The following is an 11170-nucleotide window of genomic DNA, read 5'->3' as shown; positions in this document are numbered from 1 at the left end:
CCAGGCATAATGCCAGCTTGCCTGCCTGGCTGGCACACCACACAGTTCTCTCCCTTCCCTTCCTCTAGCCCCCCATTCTCCGTGCCAGCCTGTGCCATCCCAGGTCCTGCTCTCCACCCCCCCACTCACTGCTCCTCAATGACCTTGTCCCCCAGCCTTGGCCGTGCTGCCCAGTCCCAATCTCTACCCTCCTCTAGCCCACCAATCCCCTAATATCCTTGCACCTCTTTAGCTTCCCAACCTTGATCTGTGTCCCCATTCCCTGGCCTCCATCCACCCAGTGTAAGCCCCATGATTTCCACTAAGTCGTCGCACCCTCCGGTACCCAGCACGTGCTCTCCTACCCCACAGTCCGAGCCCCTTGATGTACCTCAGTCCCCTCTCCCTCCAACCCCCAGTCCGTGCTCTCCAGCCCCTCAATACCCCTGCCATGGCTTGAAGCCAGTCAACTGTGACTGAGTGACTCTCCTCTCCCCCTAGTATGCACACAGCTTTATAATGAAGTCACTCACTGACGCACACAGACAGGAAGTGCCATGCACTGCGCAGCCATGAAGGAATGCCAGTTATGTCCGTCCACTAGCCCACGATGTGCACATGGCCACCTCTCTAAAGCAAGCCAGGCTGGATAGTCCCCTGGGATCTGGCAACTGAGGCCCAGTTGTTGCTCTGTGATGTTTTGTTGAGTTGATTTTTGTGGAGGCTATTTACACTGAGTTGACATTCACAACTATGACATCTTTATTGAAGCGAATACATAACAATATTGTTTGGTAGAAATTGCGTTAAGTGAATATAAAACAATTTATACTCTATTTATATATCAAATAAATGAGTATCCCTGTTTTCAAATGACAACCTGACCTGTTGAAAAACAAAGAACATTATCTGAACAGCTGAGCTTCAATACACAGCTGTGTCTCACCAGCTTGTCTGTCTGCATTGTGGGAGCCTCTGGAATGCAGACCAGAGAGAGAAGATCTGTGTTTTTACCTATTCTCTCTATAGGCTCAGGCTCCATCCAGAAACAAACAACCCTAGCTCCTACCCCCAAAGCACTTCATGTAGATCTGAAAATAGTAGATAGAAAGGTATACGAAATATGGTGGTAGCTTGACCTAGGTTAGGAGGAAGGTTTGCCATATTGGATATAGTAGCTTCCAATCCAATACTTTCAAATCCAAGTGTAGGATGTAGGGCTAGGGGTTGTTTTTGGATAGAGCCTCAGGACTACAGAGAGCAGAGCCTCTGACAGCTTATAGTACACAACTGCCTGTGCCTGCCTGGCTCCCTGGCCGCCCTGTGACACAAACAGAGCATGAATAGGCCCAGAGGACGGCCATAAATGCCTGGCCCCTGCACCCCGCACGGCTAACTAGCTCACACGTCCAGATGGATTTAATAAAAAACGCTGCCATTAGCAGTGGCCAATGAGGAGTTGCCATAATGAGGCCATGTCACATAGGGGGCTTGGAGAGTTCACTGCCTCAGTGTGGACAGTGGGATGGTGGTGGGATAGAGGGGAGGGGGCGGTAAGTTTTGTGAGGTTTGTGGCCAGTTGACACAAGCCTGACATTGAGTAAGAGGGCGAACATGTGATCTGTTAGGAGCGGTTCTGACAAAAGGCTTTGATATCTGCCGCTAGTGTTATATAAATCCAATCCATTAGAAGTGACATGAGCCCTGGTGCAAAAAAAAAAAAAACATAAAAAAAACAATTGAGAAAATAAAACTTTTGTTTTCCATTTAGCTAACCACTGTAGACAGATGCCAGGCAGGGACATGAGTGGAGGAAGGGAGAGGGGGTGGATGGAATGATGGTGGGGTGCAAGTCTAGTTTAGGCATGCAGACCTAGGCTTAGTATTGTTTTTAATCCTTTGTGTCTGCAGCCCGTCGTAAATCTGCTGGAAGGTTGGTCCTTACCTCCCCCACATATGCCTGTGACTCCCTCTTCCCCAGAACACTGTTGAAAGTACCTGTTTTCCCCCTCCACAGCAGTCAGTGCACTTATTGATCCCCAAATCCCTATTACAGGACCGGCAAGCAGACAGACATGCAAAGGCAGGCACCAGGGAGGCAGCTATCCCTGCTAAAGCCTCCAGCTCCAGCTGCTCAAACTCCAGCCGCGTCTCAGGCCGCTAATCGCTCCCTAATAGGGAGAAACACAGATCGATGGCAGTGACACACGTAGTAGACACCACGGGTTGTGTTTTCATAGAAGTCAGGATAAGGCACCTCATAGTGCATAAACCCTTCTCATTGTTAAAGTGAGGCTCTTTCCTAAGGCCCCCTCCTCTCCCCTCCCCAAGCCTACATCTGCCAGGAACAGGATTAAATGTTCTGGAGCGCCCTGCAGCTAGCTATCAACAAAAGGTGTAAAAGGAACCAGATGAGATCAGGGATAGAAGGAGGAGATGGAGGGATAGAAAACCATTAGCTGGAAACCATTAGCCCTTCAAACATTTATCACTGACATCCCTATGATGTGCCTCCAGCATGTCTTGATAAGGAGATCACAGTAACCTGAAAGGTCACTGTGGAACTAATGAGAAAGAGACTCACTTTAGTTTGTGAAATCAAATAAATGCTGTGCTTCCAAGATGTAGCAGTTAATGTAACAATAACAAAAAAGGGGCCTCAGGTTAGCAGATGGATTTGGTCAGATGCCTTCACCTTGTCTGATGATAAAATTAACCCTTCAAATAAACTAATGAGGTGTCCATTTGTATCAAATAAATGCTGTGGCTCCATGATGAAATGGTCTAGGGAACGATAACAAAAAGGCCTCAGGGAAATAGATGGGTTAGGAACAGTGGAGGCTGCTGAGGGGGGACGGCTCATAATAATGGCTGGAACGGAGCAAATGGAATGGCATCAAACCATGTTAAGGTGCCACCAACCTCATGTGGTTAGGAACAGTGAGGTCAAATCCTATGTCTTACATTAAAATGAAACATTTAACAACCCTTTTAAAAACTTTTACATGAGGCTGAAATCAAATAGTGAAGTCATCACCAGCAGTAGTTTTGTTAATAAATTTGTCACGGATCCCTCTGGAATTTCGTTGCGCCCCTACTCCCACTGATTGTATTTGTATACAGTAGAAGTCGGAAGTTTAGATACACTTAGGTTGGAGTCAGCCTTCCCTGTAGCTCGGTTGGTAGAGCATGGTGTTTGCAACGCCAGGGTTGTGGGTTTGATTCCCACGGGGGGCCAGCACAGAAAAAATATGAAATGTATGCATTCACTACTGTAAGTTGCTCTGGATAAGAGTGTCTGCTAAATGATGTAAATGTAAAGCCCTGACCTCAATCCCATAGAACATTTGTGGGACAGAACTGGAAAAAGCATGAGCGAGCAAGGAGGCCTACAAATCTGATTCAGTTACACCAGCTCTGTCAGGAGGAATGGGACAAAATTCACCCAACTTATTGTGGAAGGCTACCATAAATGTTTGACCCAAGTTAAACAATTTAAAGGCAATGCTACCAAATACTAATTGAGTGTATGTAAACTTCTGACCCACTGGGAATGTGATGAAAGAAATAAAAGCTGAAATGAAATCATTCTCTCAACTATTATTGTGAAATGTCAGATTCTTAAAATAAAACTTCCAACTTCAACTGTATATGTGCCCTTTATTCACCATGGTGCTGTCGATTATTGTTACAATGTCCGTTGGTGCGTGTGAGTATGCTGTGTGTTTTAGCTTTCGTGCCATTGTGGATTGCGCAGATGATTACGGGTCTCGTCCCGTGTGTTAATCATTGTGCGCGTGTGTTATTTATTCGAGGTACTCCTCGCTCTTTTGTTTTGGGTTTCAACCCTGTGTTTTTGTTATGTGTTTGTTTGGTCTTCGTCCCCGTGCCTTTAAACGGCATGCCGTAATTTGGGATAAATAACAAACCCTATTACTCATTCCTGCGTCTGTCTCCCGAATCCATTATGAAAACTTGACAACATTTACCACAAATGACTGTTAAAATAGCACCACCAAGACAAACCATTAATATTTGCACGTTATGATAATGTAAGATAGTTCTAACAAGCTTATGATACATTTCTCTGTTAAATGAATATTGAAGAAAATAATTATTACTTAAAATGACCATGAACAGCAGAAAATGTCCGAGATTGTGCCTTGAAAGAGTTAAAGAGAGCTTGGATAAGGGGAGGGGGGTTAGAGCTTTCAGTTGGGCCATGCCTAACGGTCTGCCTGTCAGAGAGAGACTCAGAGTTCCCTGGTAACAGGCTCTGAGGGCACGGCATTTCAACAGCACAATGGGTGCACTGTTGTGGACAGGGATGGGACAGGGCCCTTTATATGAAAACCCCAGGACTGCACACACAGAACAGGCACATTTTTGACCCATCATTGTACCCTGCTGAAGAAGGATTGAACATGAAAAACGTGGTCTGACAACTTAAATTACAATATATTTAACAAAAAGACAGGAAGATTGGAATGTTACAATGCACATTGAATTAGTGAAGTAGATTGCAATTGTGAATGTCAAAAACTGGTTAACAGATACAGTATTCACATACTTACAGCATGTACAACAAATATGACTGGGTCATGACATTAAGACTATAGATACAATCATAAGACAACCAAATACATGAAAACAAGTGTTTGCTTTGAAAGTTGATTGTACAGTAGGCTAGAGCTTCTATAAAAGGATGAGACAAGTGACAAATTGTACATCACAAATGCATGTGTCAACAAATACTAAACTATTTAGGAGTAATCTATTAAGGCTTGGTTCTCATGATCAAGCAGTCCGTTTCTTATTGTACATATTAAAGACAATGCACCTTGCTCATAAAGATGATACAAAGTGGTTGTTGTTAACCCCCCTGACACCACAATAGTTGATTCCTATTAATAAACACAACTGTGTATCAAACTGGAGCGATTGAAGGCTGACCATTAAACCTAAATAGGTATAAAGATGCATTGGCTCTCATCCAGTGGAGGCTGATGAGAGGAGGACGGCTCATAATAATGGCTGGAACGGACCGTGTGTTTGATGTATTTGATACAATTCCACCTATTCTGCTCCAGCCATTACCATGAGCTAGTCCTCCCCAATTAAGGTGCCACCAACCTCCTGTGCTCTCATCATGTTATTCTATTGCAGTTATCTTTTGAGGCTGGGTGAAAATAAATTATGGCATATCCTGCACCAAGCCCAAGCCCAAAAACAACATCAATATTTTATCTTGACAAATAAAGTAGGCAAAACATTGGTTCACACAAGAGGTAGTTCATTAAAATATTAAAAAACATTTAAACTGACGCACGTTAATCTGGTACAGGTGTGTGGTTACTGGTGCTGGGTTACTGATTTGCAGCACACGTCATTCTGTTTGGCAGGTGCTTAACACAGAACCATATATATGAGAGGAATCAGAAACACGCTCACAGCTGGTGGTATTCCTCCTTGCAATGCGATATGTGTTTGTATAATCTGTCTATTCGGTTCTGTAGTACTCCCGCGTGTTCGTAGGAGAGAAAACCTAGTTCCGGAGACAAAGGTTCGCTGTCTCTGTACAGCTCGAGCAGCCGAGTCCTGGTGTCCCTGCGCCGGTGCAGTTCTATCACGCGTTGCGCTGTCCTCTTTCTGAACACAGACACGGAGCCCAAGACCGTGCTGTGGTACTTCTCCCACATATCAAGCACCCGGTATCCATGTACAAGCCCTGCCTCGTTGTCTATGAATACCAGGTCACCGCGGGGCGTTCTGAGCAGGTTGTTGGTCTCCCCTCTCCATCACGCGCGAGTCCCACTGCAGGCTAAAGAGGTTGCTAACGAGCCTGTCGAAGTTAGCAGACAGGTAGTCCAATATTATCAGGTCGGTCCACTGCATTAGCTCGAACAACTCCGCAGTCGTTTTGTTTCCCAGCTCCCCTTGCAGAGGACGCAGCCCCTTGCTCTCCTGGCGCAGCGGAGCAGGTGTGACAACCCCGGTCAGGTTGGGGACCCACTCGGTGAGTGAGACCACCGCCCGCTCATTCCACTGTAAACCGCCAATTCTTCTCCTAACAGAAGCCCATTGTTCACTGTCAACGTTCAACTGGGCAAGGATGAGAGGCGGTAGATTTGTAATACCTAGCAAATTAGCCAGGTAATAAGTCAGCGTTTCCCCCTGCACCTGGTCCGCGTTTATTCCATAACGCACGCAAGCTTTGGCTCCGTCCGAAAAAAGTGGCCAGCTGATTGGATATTCTACCACAGCCCGGCTCCAGTCTGACTATGCGGTGTCCCCGGGCTCTCTCTCCAAGCCCGGGCATGTTCCTCACTGAAGCTGGCGGGAAGCTGAGCCTCCAGCCATTCACTCCAAAAATACCCTCAACGAGCGAGCCAAATTTGGCCGGGACCCCCCCTCTGTACGGACCCCTTGTTATCTACATTCATATGGTAATCTCTGTTTCCTAAAGAGCCAATTTGATCCCTAACACCAGTAACGTTGCGGACATCCAGTCTGCCCCCCAAGTGCAGTCTCTGTGCCACTGGAACAGCGAGCAAAGCACGGAAAGTTTTAGCGGAGATGTCCGGTGATGGCCCAACGTGAAAGGAGCTCGGTAACTGTAACCCCCGTTTGTATCTCTCCAGCCGACTCTCCAGCCTGCTCCAGACGTAGAATACACAGGCACAAGTGCAGAGAAAGAGCAGTGCAAGTAAGTTCGCCGACACAGCCCTCATGTTTACTGACAGCCGCCCTTCCCTTTGTTGCGCAGAGACAACTCGCACAACCCCAACGGTAACGAGGTTCGCATCTCTGTTCCGCTTGGGTGAAATAAAATCCTTATCCGTCGATATCAGTATTTTATTTATTGGACGAGCTATTTTTCAGCATAGCTGGTTTCCGACCGCGAACGGCTTTCTCTCTGCGTCTCCATCTCTCCGGTCTCCACTGGGTGAGGCTGGTTTAGTTTGATTTGTGTAGCTACTAGCTTCGGCTCAGAGATACTAGCCTGAGGAACACGTGACTCAGGTTGCGAGCTGGTAGGCGTATCATGGGAAGTGGTGGGTCCTATGGAAGCGGTACTTTGGAGAGCTACACATCCAGAGGAAGTGCGGCTAGGCAACATGGGCACCCGATGGTGCACGATACTCTCAGAATCAGACCAGCACTTTATTTAATTGTTTGGAGGTTTGGAAATAAACAATTAATTCCAATTGTTCACGGAAAACGTAGAATCACGAAAGAGTGCTCCTGAAAAAAGTTTTAGAGACTTGATCCATGCAGTCCACTTAAATATCCTAAACCAAAAACATAATATAGGCTAACATTTAAAGGTCCACTGCAACCATTTTCTTTCAATATCAAATCATTTCTGGGTAACAATTAAGTACTTTACTGTGATTAACTTAAAATGGTAAAAAAAATAAACAAATAGCTTCTTGGCAAAGAGAAGACTGAACATTTGCTGTTATTGGCAGAGGTTTGGAACTCTTCCTTATTGGTCTAACTGCATGGCCAAAACTCCCTCACCAAAATAGGCTGACATTTCAGGTGGTCTTTTCAAACCGCTCAACACTAATAGGGTATTATAATTTTCTCAGTATCATTCAAACCTCCTAGTGTGGAAATACATGCTGAACAGCCAATCAGAATCCGTTTTCCCCACAAAAGGGCTTTATTCCAGACAAAAATAATCCTCCGTTTTATCAGCTGTCCGGGTGGCAGATCTGAGATGATTCCCGCAGGTGAAGAAGCCAGATGTGGAGGTCCTGGGCTGGTGTGGTTACACAAGGTCTGCGGTTGTGAGGCCTGTTGGATGTAATTCTCTAAAACGAGGTGGCTTATGGTAGAGAGATGAACATTAAATTCTCTGACAATAGCTCTGGTGGACATTCCTCTAGTCAGCATGCCAATTGCACACTCCATCAACTTGAAACATCTGTGGCATTGCGTTGTGACAAAACTGCACATTTTAGTGAAGGTGCACTTGTGTAATAATCATGCTGTTTAATGAACTTCTGGATATGGCACACATGTCGGGTGGATGGATTACCTTGACAAAATAGAAATGCTCACTAACAGGAATGTAAATAGATTTGTGCACACAATTTCAGCTCATGAATCATAGGACCAACGTTTTACATGTTGTGTTTAGATTTTTGTTCAGCATATTTAAAACACAGTTAAATCACTTTTTTGACTGCACTGGCCCTTTAACATCTATGCTCCTTTTTAGTTAATTTATGACTATGACCTAAATATTCTTTCCTTGCTGTGACCTCAATTAAGTATGCTTCTTGCCTCATGCTCTAATGTATAAGAGCCCGTTTTCTTCACATATGGCAATGCAACATTGTGGATTGGCATTAGGCCTATAGGCTACTCATTGCACGCAAATAATTAAACATTCTGTGTGCTGTCTCTTATATGCCTTGGCCGGGTTTCCAATAGCGATGGAACTTAAAGGTGCTGCTTGGTCAATACGAGGTCTGCATTGGCCGTGCAGCATTTACGGTGATATGGCCTCTGCAGAAGTCAGGGCATTCATACATCTTGCGCTTTGCCGAGCAGCACAGAACAGTTGTGAAGAAAGTAAGTTTGTGTTTGTACAGTCGTGGCCAAAAGTTTTGAGAATGACACAAATATTAATTTCCACAAAGTTTGCTGCTTCAGTGTCTTTAGATATTTTTGTCAGATGTTGCTATGGGATACTGAAGTATTATTACAAGCATTTCATAAGTGTCAAAGGCTTTTATTGACAATTACATGAAATTGATGCAAAGAGTCAATATTTGCAGTGTTGACCCTTCTTTTTCAAGACCTCTGCAATCCGCCCTGGCATGCTGTTAATTAACTTCTGGGCCACATCCTGACTGATAGCAGCCCATTCTTGCATAATCAATGCTTGGAGTTTGTCAGAATTTGTGGGTTTTTGTTTGTCCACCTGCCTCTTGAGGATTGACCACAAGTTCTCAATGGGATTAAGGTCTGGGGAGTTTCCTGGCCATGGACCCAAAATGTCAATGTTTTGTTCACCGAGCCACTTAGTTATCACTTTTGCCTTATGGCAAGGTGGTCCATCATGCTGGAAAAGGCATTGATTGTCACCAAACTGTTCCTGGATGGTTGGGAGAAGATGCGGAGGATGTGTTTTTACCATTCTTTATTCATGGCTGTGTTCTTAGGCAAACTTGTGAGCGAGCCCACTCCCTTGGCTGAGAAGCAACCCCACACATTAATGGTCTCAGGATGCTTTACTGTTGGCATGACACAGGACTGATGGTAGCGCTCACCTTGTCTTCTCCGGACAAGCTTTTTTCCAGATGCCCCAAACAATCGGATAGGGGATTCATCAGAGAAAATAACTTTACCCCAGTCCTCAGCAGTCCAATCCCTGTACCCTTTGCAGAATATCATTCTGTCCCTGATGTTTTTCCTGGAGAGAATTGGCTTCTTTGCTGCCCTTCTTGACACCAGGCCACCCTCCAAAAGCCATCGCCTCACTGTGCATGTAGATGCACTCACACCTGCCTGCTGCTATTCTTGAGCAAGCTCTGTACTGGTGGTGCCCCAATCCCGCAGCTGAATCAACTTTAGGAGACGGTCCTGGCGCGTGCTGGACATTCTTGGGTGCCCTGAAGCCTTCTTCACAACAATTGAACCGCTCTCCTTGAAGTTCTTGAGGATCCAATAAATGGTTGATTTTAGGTGCAGTCTTACTGGCAGCAATATCCTTGCCTGTGAAGCCCTTTTTGTGCAAAGCAATGATGATGGCATGTGTTTCTGTCGTGTGTGTGTGTGTGTGTGTGTGTGTGTGTGTGTGTGTAAGGTGGCAGGAGAATCAAACTTGGTATAAATGGAGTAGTTTAATAGCGTAAAACAAAACCTCCAAAACCAAAGTACATAATAAAATAAACGTGGGTACAAGAACCCGTTGCGCCCAATCAATAATCACAAGCATAACAACAAACAATTTCTGACAAGGACATGAGGGGAAACAGAGGGTAAAATACACAACATGTAATGAATGGGATTGGAACCAGGTGTGTAGGAAGACAAGACAAAACAAATGAAAAATGGATCAATTATGGCTAGAAGACCAGTGACGTCGACCGCTGAGCACCACCCGAACAAGGAGAAGCATCGACTTCGGTAAGAAGTCGTGACAGTTTCCTTGCAGGTAACCATGGTTGACTGTGGAAGAACAATGATTCCAAGCACCACCCTCCTTTTGAAGCTCCCAGTCTGTTATTTGAACTCAATCAGCATGACAGAGTGATCTCCAGCCTTGTCCTCGTCAACACTCACACCTGTGTTAACGAGAGAATCACTGACATGATGTCAGCTGGTCCTTTGTGGCAGGGCTGAAATGCATTGGAAATGTTTTTTGGGGATTCAGTTCATTTGCATGGCAAAGAGGGACTTTGCAATTAATTGCAATTCATCTGATCACTCTTCATAACGTTCTGGAGTATATGTAAATTGCCATCCTACAAACTGAGGTAGCAGACTTTGTGAAAATTAATGTGTCATTCTCAACTTTTGGCCACGACTGCACAGGACCTCCCACCCTCACCTACCATCATCCAATCATGTCAATGCGGAGCCCTCTGCATTGTTACAAGGTTTGAGAGGCCCACGGCGATGCGGTACAGAGCTCAATTTGGCCTCTGTGTGCCTCAAGGCTCCGCTATTGCATCAAACTGTCACGTTCACTGTTCTCGAACTCCCTGTCATAAATCAGCCAAGGCGCAGCGTGCCGGTAATTCCACATCCTTTATTTTACGTGAAACTGAACAAAACAATAAACAGGATAAACAGAAATGAACGTGACGCAACTGAGGCGCACACAAAACACTCACAGAAAGAATAATTACCCACAAACACAGGTGGGGAAAAGGCTGCCTAACTATGATTCCCAATCAGAGACAACGATAGACAGCTGCCTCTGATTAGGAACCATACTCGGCCAACACAAAGAAATACATCACATAGAATGCCCACCCCACACTCTGACCTAACAAAATAGAGAAATAAAACGGCTCTCTCAGGTCAGGGCGTGACACAAACCTCCCATACGGCGCCTCCGACTTCAAAAATCAGACCAAGCATAAGTTGTCTTTTATGCTTGCAAGTGATTTAAAGTTGCATATTTACTACAACAGACGAAGATGTAACATACGTTTCACCAAACACC

General features: G+C 45.2%; 1 protein-coding gene across 1 annotated transcript; it reads right to left on the bottom strand.

The window, feature by feature from the left end:
- Positions 1-4416: 4416 nt before the first annotated feature.
- LOC106561312 (four-jointed box kinase 1) lies at positions 4417-6784 on the bottom strand. Its single transcript, XM_045700347.1, is given in 5 exon segments — positions 4417-5765; positions 5767-6210; positions 6212-6284; positions 6286-6355; positions 6721-6784. Coding segments are annotated over 5 exon segments (990 nt in total). The 3' UTR covers positions 4417-5426.
- Positions 6785-11170: the final 4386 nt, after the last annotated feature.

The sequence above is a fragment of the Salmo salar genome, chromosome ssa17 (assembly GCF_905237065.1).
Source record: "Salmo salar chromosome ssa17, Ssal_v3.1, whole genome shotgun sequence".
Lineage (NCBI taxonomy): Eukaryota > Metazoa > Chordata > Actinopteri > Salmoniformes > Salmonidae > Salmo > Salmo salar.
This window is presented reverse-complemented; position numbering and strand designations above follow the sequence as displayed.